Source organism: Pristis pectinata, chromosome 2 (genome assembly GCF_009764475.1).
Source record: "Pristis pectinata isolate sPriPec2 chromosome 2, sPriPec2.1.pri, whole genome shotgun sequence".
Taxonomy (NCBI): Eukaryota; Metazoa; Chordata; class Chondrichthyes; order Rhinopristiformes; family Pristidae; genus Pristis; species Pristis pectinata.
The window spans coordinates 57476088-57491331 of record NC_067406.1 but is presented as its reverse complement, the minus strand read 5'-3'; the positions used below and the strand labels follow the sequence as shown (position 1 = coordinate 57491331).

The window sequence follows — 15244 nt, the reverse complement described above, 5'->3', positions numbered from 1 at the left end:
ATAGTCATTAACATTGAAAAAGCCACGGCAATCAAGTTCAAGTATTTCTCACCTGGACTTGAAGACACTGAACCACTATTGCAATAGCTTCGCATCTTTGGTTACTTGTTTTTAATAGTTCTTTCAGCTTTGCAATTGAGGCAACCTGCTTCTCACATGTAGTTTTGTAGTGTAGCAGCCCAGGGGTCCTCTTCTCGATGGAGCGCAAATCTGTGGCCTGGGTTGACAGATTAGTTCGGGAGCCTGTCTTCTGTGTGGAGCTAGACTTTACCCAAGTTCTATCAGCTACAAAATAAAAATCACAGGCATCACTAATATTGCACAATCCTGTTTGATGAAATAGATTCACACAAAGTTTAATATGTTTCACCCTCTTGACTGTGCAAACAAAATGAACGTTTGTTAGGAAAAAAACTAACCTCTCAGATGTTAAAGCCACACTCAACCCATATTCTTCGGGGAAGTAATTTGCTGAAATTAACTTACTGTATCTAGTTAATGGGTGGCCCCATCTCTCAATGAACAGTTCTAAGAGCCACTCAGTTGTATCAAACACTTATAAAATACATACAACATTGTGCAGCAATGTAAAGTAGTGCAGCAGATTCTCCTTACGGCACCTAAACATAGCAAATATCATTGGACCAATTGTCCTTTATCTGGATATGAAGTTTAACAAAGCCCATATGCTAACACTGTAGAATCCTATGCTGCTACTCACATTAGAAAGATGCAAAAGATGCACAAATCCAATGTGTGGAATAAAATTGGGAAAGTATTTTGTGAGAAGTGAAATGAAAGCTAAATATATATTATCCTTTGAGACACCAAATCTATGCTTTTGGGTGGAGAAGTGAAGATGATTGAGAGCTTGCTGAAGAGTTAATCTGAGGAAGTTTTAACAAGGAATGACAAGGACTAGCTTATCAGAAGTAGAAACAAACTGCAGTGTGATACAATGTTTATTATGCAGCTTTACTTGAAAATAGTCCATATAACAAATCCAAGTCTTGTAAGTCCACCATACCACAGCCTCATCCGAGGCAGTCAGAAAAACAGTGCCACTTACATGTTATAGATGGAAATTCATATCATGTCAGAACTGTATTACCAAAATATCAAGTTAATTTATACAGTTATTAACAAGGTAGCAACTGATTTACCTCATCTAGACCTAGATGCACACAATGATCAACTTTGTTTCAACAACATTTAATACATACACCTGTGTTCAGTCCAGATTTCAGTCCTCAATGGTTTTGATTTCACATCCCAATTTTAATCACAGCAGCTACCTATTTGTGGCAAATTTAAATCCTTCACCGCAAGCAACATATTTCCATAAATAGTCAGTGCAATTCTACAGATAGCATTCCTCAAAGTTCTTAAACAATGGATTACATTGAAATTAGAATCAAAATGTCAGTCTAATGCAATTTTGTGAATGAACTAGGTATAATGATATTTTCTTCATAGTGATTTAGAAATTTCATGGAGGTACTACCCAATACATTTACTGAGACCAATACCGGTAAGTTTAATCATCTCTTCATTTTTTGCCATTGTAAAATGATGAAATACAAGCCAAATCACAAGATGCTTCTTACAAACACGTTATGGCAAAATCTTCCCCATTGTCTCAATTTCAGTCTCTTACACCCATATTCCCACCACCACCCACAACCAGAAGTACTCTTCAAATATATGTGCACTGGATTTCCAAAGTATGTGAACAACACTTAGACTGTTGATTTCCATCCTTCAATGCAGTGGACTACAAATGGAAGTTGTTGTCTTTGCTTGCATGGATAGAATTTTAACATCCAAACCATTTGAACCATCTAGGATGCCACTTAATTGGCACCCCAAACCATCAACTGAAACACACACTGAATCCACTACCTGCACTGTGATTGCAATACAGCAACACACCAATTGGTTAACAACAAACTTTCTCAACCCTCTCCACCACCTAGAATAAAGACAGTAGTTATACTTCTCAAGCCTCACTATCCAGACTTGGACATGCTGTTCCTTCATCATCAGTTATGGACCAAATTAAAGCCCATCTCCTCAGTAACAGACTTCAAATAAATTGAAATATAGCTACTTACACCGATGGTTCATCTCAGGTGAGATTAGTGTAATTTTGTATGCTCCAACATGTATCCTTGCACTACTATCTACCAATCTTATATTTGTTTTCCAAATGGACCATTTGATTTCCTCAAAATCATGGCTGCAATAACATTGTGCTTTTTCCACTCGATCACCATATTACTATCTTTTTCTCAACCTTTAACATACTCAGTGATTCATAATAAGTCTTCAGGGTAGAGAACTACAAAAATTAACATGGATAAACCCTGATCCCATGATTACATCCCTGTTGTGGCAAGCAGCTTTCAGGATGTACCCTGTCAATGCTACAGAAATTTCCATGACTCAGAGAACATTTTGTTCTCAACTCGTGCATGTGCAGGCTATCAAACAATCTTCCTTTGTAGTTAAATACTGCACTCTTTGATCTCTTTAGCATTTCCATAAGCCAGCAATAATTAGTGATATCACTTCGACACTTACAATTGCAATAAACGGCCTACTTTTAATCAAACCAGCTATCACCACATATATGCTACCGTAGGAATATTTGATAAATTTGTAAACAGTTATATACAGATCATCCAACTATTTAATAGATATCCAATTTACTGTCACAAGTTATTAGTTAGCCCAGTGGAACCAAGTTTTTCTACTGCAATTGCTGGCTGCACTTTTCATTTGCAGTCTATGACAGTAAGACACTACTAAAATATGCATGAAATCCAGTATTTTCTATGTAAATATTCATGGTGCTCAAGGAAACTGTATGCACTTCAAAAGGTTTAGTAATAGATGTGATGAAGTACCAACATGCCCTCAAAGTGAAAGTCCCTATATATTTCCACACAGCATGAGCATCGGGACTCTAGAATTACTCATAATTCAACAGTTCCCACTTTGGCAAATGGCATAACACTGCAGCTGGGAAGGGGGGGCGCGGGGGAGGGAGAGAGAAGAGAAATAAATCAGGTGCAGACACTAGAGAAGCTGAAATTCTCTTAATGTAAAAGGTTAAAGGAGGATTTCAAAATATTTAAAATTGTAGGGTTTGAACAAAATTGATGTAACAGCTTCATTGACAGGAGAGACTATAACCGGAAGGATGAGAGAACTGAAGGATAATCTCTCTTTTATACAAGATGTTGTGATCTGAAACAGTGCCTGAAGGGGTGGTGGAAACAGATGCAGGGATTATTTAAAAGCCAAGTAGATACACAATCAGAAAGATTTTAGGCTGTGGCAAGAACAGGGGAGTGGAGTTTACCGGTTAGCCCAAAGGAACAAAAGCTTCTTTAGTATCGAGGACTGTACAAGTCATTTATTTAAAACTAGTACCGCTCAGAATATAGACTATTCTTTTGTTTTCACATGGATGTTCAAAACTTTTTTGAATACTTGCAGGGAAATAGTACCTGGGATTTAAAAGTCAGGTGGAACCAAGGGGGCAGGGTGGGGTCACACTTCTGTTACAGAACATTAGATGAACTGAACACCTGGTACAAGATCAAGTGCATTTTATTTTGCAGGGCAATTCTTGTCGGGTAAAAAAGGTGAATCAGATTACAGACCTTTTATCAGAACTAACCCAGTTCTAATGGAGCATTAAGCTGAAACTGCTTCTCTTCTCTCCACCCACACCCTCTACCCCATTTCCCTTCTTCCCCCCCCCCCCCACCCCAGATGCTCCCCAACCTGTTCACCATCACCAGTATTTCTACACCCTAGCATCTACACATCTATACCATATATTGGGTAAAAACTGCTCTATTTTATCACCAAGGTGCTCAGCTGGTCAGGCAGTTCTTTCTTGTAAATGGTTGGGGTGGTGGGTTGTAAAGTTGGAAGTGTGTGCAATTATCTCATTATGATCAAGGCTAGTTTTTGTTCAATGCTAAAAGTACAATAAAAGCAATTGGAAACTAGCTCCAACAAAAAGGAAGTGAAACTTTAAAACAGTGTGACTATTCAATATTAACATTTGTATGCTACACTGGGACAGAAACTCAACTTCAATATGCTGTGCACTAAACCAGTTTGCAATAGCTTCAAATTCTAACATGAAAACCTAGTACCAAAATCTTCCCAATACATTACACAGATGGTTCATACTTTTAGTAGTATTTAAAGGCCATCACTGCATTAATGCACAATTTCAGGGGAAGTTCATCTTAATGCATTTGAAAAGTGATGCAATTGCCAAATTTGGTCTTTCACAGTACATAGCTCATTTGAGCTGGTACATCACAGCCATATTACATTAAACAAATTTAAAACATTAATCACAATTTAATTTTTTCCTAACAGCTTAAGTATTACTTCTCACAAACTTCAGTTCTTTTCCAGAAAAGATTCTTTGCTCTGGGGAAGTGCTTTTAATCAAAACAAAGTGCATGATATTGTATTCTGGGACAGTTACCTAGTTTAAGTCAATTTCATCCTTTTAAACTGCTCAAATACCCATATCCATGTTTGAAAAAAGTTCTTCCTAGTATTTCAAAATAACATCACATACAGTCAAAGCCTTAATTATCACTGATGGCTCTATATCACCACTCATTTACATAGACATATGCATGCTACAAATATGTACACAACATTTACTATTTGCAATCAAGTACTCAACTCCCACCCCAGATGCATCACAAACCTCTCTGAAAAACAATGGTGTTCTTCCTGTGCACTGACAGAAATTGAAGATTTTGGAGCAAGCCCTTCACTGTCAGTTGGACACGGATTTTTGTTAAGGATATTCTTGAACTCCAGAACATTTCATCCAGATAATGGAAAGCTGAAGGAAGAAATCATGCTCATCTGCAATCACAGTACAAGTCCCATCACCACAGTCAAGCTACACAAAACACGTTATTTCACAATATCCGAAGGAAATTAGAATTCAAAAATGAAAATGCTGCTTCAAATTGGAGATGTATTCAAAAGGGGGATATATCCATTTGGCAGAGATTTCCTCTACCGTCAAAGACTAAGCAGTCGGCAAACCTTCCCACTGAATCAAAACAAGCCTGTCCCAAATTGCACTGCTGTTTCATGGTTAATCTGTCATAACAAGCATGGTGGGGGGGGTAGGGACTAAAACTGGAAAAAAAAGCTATTTGTAATGACAGGTTTGAAACAATTGGTTTTACTTCATATTAAAAATATTATACTTATTAAAATCAGCTCTGTCAAAAGTGACTTTAAAAATATGAATACAAGGCTTTGGATTAATCTTTTGAAAAATAATTTCTTACATTCCTCAAAGGAATTCTGGCACTTTACTAAGCTTATTGTTCTGTAAACAGGTTTCCTGCTACAGATCTGCTGAGGTTTAGTCCCACGCCCTGTCTCAGTGACAGAGATGGAAAGTTATGATTTGCGGGAATGTTCCAGAAGTCTTATTTTTGGACACTTCACATCGTTTAATGTTTAGCTCTAACAGTTCAAGCACACTAATGCATTGACAAAAAAATAAAAATCACACAAAACATGTAATTATGAATCCAATGCTTCTTGCCAAATGCCAAAAATTTAACAAAATTAAATGCTATCTTTGTGCTTCAATTTACCACAGGTAGAATAACTATGTGCAATCAGGAAGTTCAGCATGAAATTTTGGAACTATATTAGTTAATTCTACCAAACAAAAAGGGATAACTAGCATTTTTGAACAGGAGGTTCAAATCAGGTGGTAGAACAGTGATTGTGAACTAGGAGACAGGAATCTGGACAATTTATCTGAGAAATTTGAATTGCACCATGACAGCTGGAGATTTAATTAAGGGTAATTAAATCAAGTGGAATTTTAAAAACATCAGTAACAGCAACTGAAACTAGCAGATTGTTGCAACAACCCACCTAGCTCATGAATATCATTCAAAGGAGAGAATCTGCCACCTTTACCTTATCTGGCATGTGAAACGATATCCAATGTAGTCAGCCCTAAACACTCTCCGTTCAGGGCAATTAGTGATGGACAATAAATGGCAGCATTGTCCTTCATTTCAACACACATCAGCCAAATCTGATTTCTAACATGGGTTAGATCTTTGTGAAAAAGAGAATATATTAAATAGACAAGAGCACTTAATTTCATTGAAGTCCCTGCATGATGCAAACTGAAACCTTATTTTGCAGGAAGAAGTGTTCCCAGCAGTTTAGGAAAGTTACATCATCTGTTTCCTTTCAGAAGTCACTTGGGAGAGAACAAAGGAATAAACGAACTTGCTGACCTTTGGCATTAGCCATACACACTGGAAGCAACTACCAACGCAAATTTATTAAAACTGTTGAGAAATAATGATACAATAACTACAATGATGCCTCTGAACTTCTGGTGCTGCAGAACAGTCAAGAATCTATTAAGCAGAGGCATGAGCAGACTATGAAATTAGACTTCTCTTGGGTGGGAACGATCAATGTACTATTCAAGTTAAATCACATCAATATGCACATCCATTGAATTGACAGCAGTTTACTCATTACAATGAAAATCCATGCATTGTTGAGCCATTGGAATAAATGTTTCAAAAACGTGGGAAAACTCCAGCCAATTCAACAGACCATATTCCAGGCAAACAACAATGGTAACTTTTGCTGCATGCTGGGAGCCATGGACATGTATGAGGAGGCAAAAGCTGTTTATGCTCTCAACCACCCAGTTACCTCTCAGTACAGCTCCACCAGCAGCACCCAAAGGCAGACAGCAGCAACTTATTGATGTCCTATGAGGACAGTGCTTGGTAATGTTAATTAAAAGTTGCATCAACAGCTTAATTACAACAGATTCATTCTGGAGCAAAAGGAACAATAGGTTATTAAAAACAACACCGAACGATCGTTCCTTACTGAAGTATCAAATTCCTTTGCATCAAATGCCACACCATTTTCTAAATACACAAAGTGCAGTCTTTAGGAGCCTCTTGAAAGCTCAGTCTGAGCTCTCACTTGAAGCACAGGATCATTGCTCTATTTCAATGCACTGGAAGGGGATAATGCATTACTCCACCTTCAAATTAACATTCTCCTGACCTTATAATTCAAGTCCATTCCATTCCAAGATGTGCCATATGAATTGGATGCATATTAGATCACCTGCACCAAAGATGGAAAATTTGAGATCTATTCCTTTTGCAATATTAGACATCACGTTAGCATCACATTATCATTACTTGCTTTTGGGGGGGGGGGGGGGTTGCGGGTGGTGGTTGGAAATCATAGAAGATTTCACATATGATATTTCCAAGTAAAAATCCAAAGCAAAAGGTTATCTCAGTGAAAGGTTCAAAATTAGAAATCTGAAGTCATTGACTCATGCAGAAAATCTTAAATACAAAAATGAATTCCAATGAGTAGCCTTTAAGGAATATTGCATGGTCTTGCTACTTGAGTTTCAAAAGATGGTTAATACTGAAGTTTGTTCTTTGTTGAGCACTTCACAAAAATCATTAAACATTCTGAACAAAATCTTACAAACTCCAGCAATATTGGCCTTAAAATTCAAACTAATTTTACAAAATATTCAATAAAATTACAAACTTACTGTGCTGGTTTCTTTAAACATACTTCAGGCTGCATTGTAATAACAAAAAGCACATGCTATTAATCCAAAACTCAAGAAAAAGCACTCAATCTTTTCATTTGCAAGATTACAACCTTCAGGACTCTAAATTCAGTGACTTCAGATCATCAGCCATTCGGTTGTCACATCCAGCATGGAAATATTAATGAACATAATTGATTTGAAAGCCATTTTTGCATAAGTATGTTAATGATAATGAGTCTACTTTGATCACACTGGAAATAACAAAACTTGGTTTCATTCAGGAAAGTTTGACCCTGCACAAGTGCGCCATTTTGTGTTACTGCCCAGATGTCTTTGGAAACAATATACAATTTTGTTCAACCAAGTCCAGAGATGACAAATGTCATTACTAGTCATGAGTAATAAAGTGTGTGTATTCACCTCCCAATCCAACAGATAACTGCTAGAACAAACATGTTCTCAAATGGAGGAGCAGCTTGTATATCTGCTTGCATTCCACTTGTCATATGCCCTGATACAAGCTTTATGGCTTGATTTTAAATACCACATGCCAATCTGTCACCTGGAAACAAACATCTGCACCTTGATCCTGCATTACCACCCACTTCATTTTCGTTCGGAGAATGAAGAATATCATGTCCACTGCACAAAAACTTAGAGAATCTGCTCCCTACTTATTCAACCAAAACCTTCTATTTAAGTCATACTATGAGCAGCATTTCCTTGCCAGACACTAAGGAAATTAACTGTTGGGACAAGGAGTTAATTGAATACCACAGAAGGAGCCCACAGGAGAGATGGAAAAAAGGAATGACCTGCTGTCCAACATGGAGGAAGAGGGATAGACTACATCATCAGGATATCATTAGATACAACTAGTGTGGAAATCACATTTCACGAATCGAGAAAATAATCAACATGCATAAAGCTAAAAAAGGTGCTTGAGATGCAAATTGATTCTCATCTTATTGAAGCTCCTTCACTCCAGTAATTTCTAACATTTTGTATTTTTATTTCAAGGAGGAAATGACACACTGAAAATAGTGGTGGCTTGAAGGATGAAAGTCTGGAGCACTTTTGGAAATCATGAGAATAATGAGAGTACAGTACAGTGACAAGGAGAGGATCAAAAGATTGACAGAGATAGGAACTAGAGACAATACCTCAAGCAAAAATGGGAAAAAGGATTAGGCTTGAATGCCTGCACATTGGAGTGTAAAGGAGAAATGAGGGCAATTCATTAATTGGTGGCAAGTTGAAGAACAAGGGGACTCTCATTTAAAACAATGAACTCAAGCAGGGTCATTTTTCCTTTTTGATCTTTGAAATATTGGTTATACCTACTTGAACTGAAAGAAAAAACCTTGGATACTCAAGTTTATAATACTCTGCTAACTGCTATGAAAAACCTCATTCTCTCAACAAGGTTAGACACAATCTAATGCTGTAAACAGAGCAAATAACAGGTTGCAAGAAATGAGCAGTGCTTCAGGCACTAAAAACAGACTACTGATAAAGCACATAAATTGAAATGTGTTCATCTAAAATATTAGAGTATTCACTTCCCAGTAAAAAGAGCCACAGCTGAGTCTTAGTGGTTCCAAGATTCTAAAATGGTTTTATAGGGCAAAATTAGAAGTCCGCTTACAAGGGTATCCAAAACTGATTCAATTTTCATGACAGTTGATGAACCATTGCGAATTAATCAATATTTTCCCCAAAGAAAGAGGAACTCCTCATGATTGAATAGATGCATTTAAGGGTATAGATAGGATGAATGCATGCAGGCTTTTTCCCCTTGGGTTGGGTGACACTAGAACTGGAGGTCATAGGTTTAGGGTGAAAGGCAAAATATTTAAAGGGAATCTGAAGGGGAACTACTTCACCCAGAGGGTGGTGTAAGTGCAGAATGAGCTGCCAGTGGAAGTGGTGGATGCAGGTTCAATTGCAACCTAAGAGAAGTTTGGATAGGTGCATGGATGAGAGGCATGGAGCACTTTGGTCTGGATGCAGGGAAATGGGACAAGGCTGGCATGGACTAGATGGGCCAAAGGTCCTGTTTCTGTGCTGCATTGCTCTATGACCAAGAGGAAGTAACAGAATCAAGAAACTGGAGTCTAGGTGAAGACAGCTGAAAGCTCAGGGTAAAAATGGTACCAAGGCCAACCAGTTGACAGGAATAACTTATTTCTCTGCAGATTCAATGGACTGAATATTTGTGGCTAGCTACCACAGCCATTGAAAGGAAGATCACAGAGCATAAGAGTAAACGAAAGAAAAATAGGTCAGCTGGACCCACTGAAGTATTGAATTCTCGCCTCCATTTTGTAATGAGATTTTCCCCAAAAGTCCTGGAATTCTTGACCAACATTAGTTTACTGGTTGACCAACTGTGCTCACTTTTCAAAACACGAGCAGTAGGTTAGAGGCAGGTATCAGGATCCACCTTGGAAGAAACACCAATTACTTCATTACCACAATGAAGAATTAAGACAAACTCCAGATATGCATGCCTGCCTCGAGTCAAGGATTCATTGACGGATTCAAGACAGCAAACGAATCACTTCCCTCTGTTGTTGGGTTCCAATGACTAGATGTCTTGTTGGGATTTTCCAACATCATGGTGTGGAAAATGACCTCTGGGAACCTATACCAATCAAGAGTTGGCATAGGATTAAGAGCAACACTTAATAGGGATCCTTGACCTATAGATAAGGATGCCAAGGACAATACATTGTTTAAAAATGCACTTCAAATTAATTTAAGTTTACATTTCTAGATTCTATTTTTAATTTACTTAGCTTGTAATTCTATTTAAGAACACAGAAATTTGAAAAATTAAATTCAATGACAATGAGCTCTATCAAATCCAGTCAGGGGCATTGAGGGAAGGACCTTTGCCTTGCACTGCTTAGGCCAAGTTGCCACCTTGACTCCTCTCATGGACTCAAGGGTAGAAGACCAACAAGAAAAGGCTTCCACATGTAACCCAACCAAGTCCAAACATGTTGAGTTCACAGTCAGCAATTCCAGATCATGCAGAATCCAACTGATTCTAGTCCTTTGGAGCTCAAGATACAGAATAGCAGATCAAATGTTAATGAAGTACTAACCACCACCACCACACCCCCCCCCAGAAAAATGCTCAAGCTTTCAGTTGTACTACTGCCAGGGTTTTAACTATCAATAAAACCAATTACTAATTATTTTCAGCCTCAGTCAATCCACATTTCTCAATAAAGCAGTTCAAATCAAAATGTGTGCACTGAAGTGGTTCCCTAAACTTTTGCTGCACCCACTTTCACAACCTAAAAATAACCTGAATGACTTCAAATCCAGAATTTTCAATATAACTGTCAACTACTGCAGTAAATTGTATGGTCAGATTCTGATCAAATTCAACATTTATCAAGACAGATGTCCATCCAGGATAAATTAATTCTTATAGAATCTGCGGAGAAGTAACAGATTGTCAGAGGTACTTTGTTTTCTTATTGTACTTTTAACAGAAATCTCTCTGATAAATGTTTCAGTAAGCCCCTGGTTTCAAACTGCAAATGGATATTCACGCAGTTCAGGTAGAATTCCAGATCATTGATATTCTTGGCTTTTCTGTTAACATTCCTAAATTCAAAATGTACTCAGACTGGGTCACTGATTTTTTTTTGCCCCCATTTGGGATGAAGGAATTGCACTTAACATCAAGCTCTGACTCCAGAGAAGCCAAACAGATTTATATTTGAATTATTCTGTAATAGTGAAAATTTCTTGGAAGAAATAACTTCCCTAAAGATTGAGGTCCATTTTCCATTTAATGTATTAAGTTCTACTTCATCTTGAAATGTGTCAAAGGAATCTCCAGAAAACTTTATAGGTGCAAGTTAGCTCTTTATTCTGGTGGATAACTCAAGACCAAGAAAGTAATGCTCTTGCTGTTACTCAGAAATAAACATCTTACAACATTTTAATATGCACAGAGAATAACTTAGCAGTTACATCACTTGACTAAAACCCATAGGCCTGGACCAAGAATCCAGAAGAATTAAATTCCCAGGTGCTGTGGTGGTACTTGGACATTCACTCAAATTATCTGGAATGAGATGAGAGCCAATTTTAATCAGCATAACCATGAAACCACAAATAGGTATAAAACCTCTAGTTCACATGTCACCTTCTGGGGGTAGTCAATGGCATTTGGTCAAACCTTGGTTTGACCAATATGCCATTGACTGCCCCTCAAACCACAGTATTAAAATGTTGCTCCATCTTCACTAAGAAGTGTGTTTGACAAGGTTCCCCACAGTAGGCTCAAAGTTATGAGGTATGGGATTCATGGAAAATTGGCTGTGGGGATTCAAAATTGGCTTGCCCAGAAGGCAAAGGGTGGTTGTAGAAGGGAAGTATTCAACTTGGAGGTCGGTGACTCGTGTCCTGCAGGGATCTATTCTGGGACCCCTGGTCTTTGTGATTTCTATAATATTTTGGATGAAGAAGTAGAAGGATGGGTTGGGTAAGTCTGCAGATGACACAAAAGTTAGTGGTGTAGTAGATAGTGCAGAAGGTTGTCGTAGGTTGCAACAGGATTTAGACAGGATGCAGAGCTGGGCACAGAAGTGGCACATGGAGTTCAATCCAGAGAAGCAACGTGAAATGATACACTTTGGAAGAATGAACTCGAAGGCAGGATTCTTAACAGTGTGGAGGAACAGAGAGATCCTGGGGTCCAAGTACATAGATCCTTCAAAGTTGCCACACAAGTGGATAGGGTGGTTAAGGCATATGGTGCACTTGCCTTCATTAGCCAGGGGATTGAATTCAAGAGCCAAGAGGTAAATGTTGCAGCTCTATAAAACTCTGGTTAGATCACACTTGGAATATTGTAGAAAAACAAAGGACTGCAGGTGCTGGAAACACTTTCCCCACAGATGCTGCCTGGCCTGCTGAGTTCCTCTAGCATCAGTTTTTCATTTGGAATACTGTTTAGTTCTGGTCACCACATTATAGGAAGGATGTGGAAGCTCTGAAGAGGGTGCAGAGGAGATTTACCAGGATACTGCCTGGCTTAGAGAACATATGAGGAGAGGTTGAGTTAGGGCTTTTCCCTTTGGAGCAAGAGAGGATGAGAGGAGACTTGATAGAGGTATCTAAGATTATGGAGATGTATAGACAGAGTAGACAGCCAGCATCTTTTCCCCAGGGTGGTAGTGGCCCATACTAGAGGTCACCTGTTTAAGGTGTGTGAAAGAAAGTTCAGGGAAGATGTCAGAGGAATGGTGGGTGCCTGGAATGCACTGCCAGGTGTGGTGGTAGGAGCCAATAAAATAGGGTCATTTAAGAGGCACATGGACAAAAGAAAAAATAGAGGGTTATGGGAGGTGAAGTAGAGGGTAGGATAGATTGAATAGGGATAAGATTTATTTAGATCAGCACAACATCACGTGCCGAAGAGCCCATACAGTGCTGTACTGTTTTATGTTCTAAGACTGAATCTTGAACTGTCAGATAAACAAGTGGGGACAGCCACACCAGAATGACTGCCGCAGTTCCAGGTAGTGGCAATGAAAGCTAGCTTGTTAGCAACATGCACATCCTGCAACTAAAAATACCTTACTTCAGCTTTCATTTCTCTTCTCCCCCCCCCCCCCCCCCCCCCCCCAAAGTTATTATCTGATGTATGTGGAGTCAACACTAAGCAGGTTTGTTTGCTGATGATTACCATGGTCAATTCCATGTGCAAGTCAAAAGGAAGCAGCCATGCTTTATGCAGGAGCAAGACAAAATTCAGGCATGGGTTGATAAACTATGCTTAGCATCCACATCACAAATGTCAGGTAATGACTTACCAGAAAGTTTTACTATCCATTTAACATTATCATACAATCTCCCATCGTCAACACTTGCTAAAAATTGGACTGAACCAACACACACATTAGCTACAAAATCAGGTCAGACAAAGCCTTTATCATCTATACCCCAAGATTAGAGTATGATAGAATACTCTCCACTTGCCTGGATGAGTTAAATCTCTAACTCCAAGAAGTCTGACAAACCAGCATGTTTGAATTGAACCTGATCCACTATCATAGTGATTCATTCCCTCCACCACTATTACACAGGAGTTGTAGTGTAAACCATCTGTAACAGAACAGTAGAGCACAGGAACAGGCCTTTTGGCCCACAACATCAGCACGAACCATGAAGCTAATCTCACTAATCCCATCTGCCTGCACATGGCTCATATCCTTCCATTCCAGACAAATGGCACTCAATGTGTGTGTGTGTGTGTGTGTGTGTGTGTGTGTGTGGGGGGGGGGGGGGGGGGGGGGGGGGGGGGGGGGGGGTTGAAAAAAATAACTTGCCTCACAAACCTATGCCCTCTAGTATTTGACATTTCCACCCTGGGAAAAAGACCATCAATACCCTTATAATTTTGTATATTTTTTTGGGTCACCCCTTCAGCCTCACACACTCCAGAGAAAACAATCCAAGTTCATCCAACTTCTCATAGCTAATACACTCCAAACCAGGCAACGTCCTGGTGAACCTCTCCTGTACCCTCTCCAAAGCCTTCACATCCTTTCTATAGTACAGCAACCAGAATTCTCATAATACTCCACGTGGCCAAATCAATGTCTTGTACATCTGCAAATAACTTGCCAACTTTTATAATCAATGCCCTGACCAATGAGGCAAGTATGCCATACACACCTTTACCACCCTAGCCACTCATGTTGCCAATTGCAGGGAGTGATGGACTTGCACCTCAAGATCCCTCTGTACATCAATGCTCAAGGGTCCTGCTATTTACTGTATACTTTCCACTTGCACATGATCTCCCAAAATACATCACCTCACTCATCTGGATTCAATGCCATCTGCCACTTCTCTCCCCAAATTTCCAACTGATATCCTTGTATCATTTGACAGCCTCTCATTATCTGCAACTCCATCAATTTGTCTCATCTGCAAACTTGCTGATCAGACCATCTACATTTTCATTACAAAGAGATCTCAGCCCTGATCCTTGTGGAACACCACTGGTCACAGACCTCCAGTCAGAGAAATACCCTTCCACCACTACCCTGTTGTCTATGATCAAGCCAATTTGGTATCCAACTTACCAACTCGCCTTGCATCTCATGCAATTTAATCTTCCGGACCAGACTACCATGAGGGAGCTTGTCAAATGCTTTAAAGTGCACGATAACATCCATTGCCCAATCCTCAAATCATCTTCACCTCAAAAAAAAAGTCAAATCTACAAGATGTTTTGTATTTACTTGTCCTGCCTATTGCTTCACAACCCTTACCATTAATTAAAACTTCTGGACTCGTCTTGAAATGTACTTCAGGGATGAAAATGAAGTCTACACTGCTATGTGAACCATTTGAATAGGTTATCATCTAGTTCCAACAACTTGGAAAGCATGTCAGAATCTAACAAGCAGGATTGGTACATAGAAATTAGTTAATTGTGCACTCAAATCTAACTACATTTACTTTAACAAGCAATTAATGCATCAATATACAATCGTGACCCACCAGTTTGCTGTTAAACATTTAGTATAAAGCTACAGTTTATAGATAGATGATTCAGTATTG

At 38.8% G+C, this 15244-nt stretch overlaps 1 protein-coding gene across 3 annotated transcripts in view; it reads right to left on the bottom strand.

Annotated features, from left to right (window-relative positions):
* mtus1b (microtubule associated tumor suppressor 1b) overlaps positions 1-15244 on the bottom strand; it is a 123317-nt gene that overhangs the window by 42085 nt on the left and 65988 nt on the right. For all 3 annotated transcript variants that reach the window (XM_052009340.1, XM_052009346.1, XM_052009334.1), the window contains exon 7: positions 53-285. In XM_052009340.1, coding sequence (XP_051865300.1) covers positions 53-285 — 233 coding nt within the window. The remainder of the gene's footprint in view (positions 1-52; positions 286-15244) is intronic.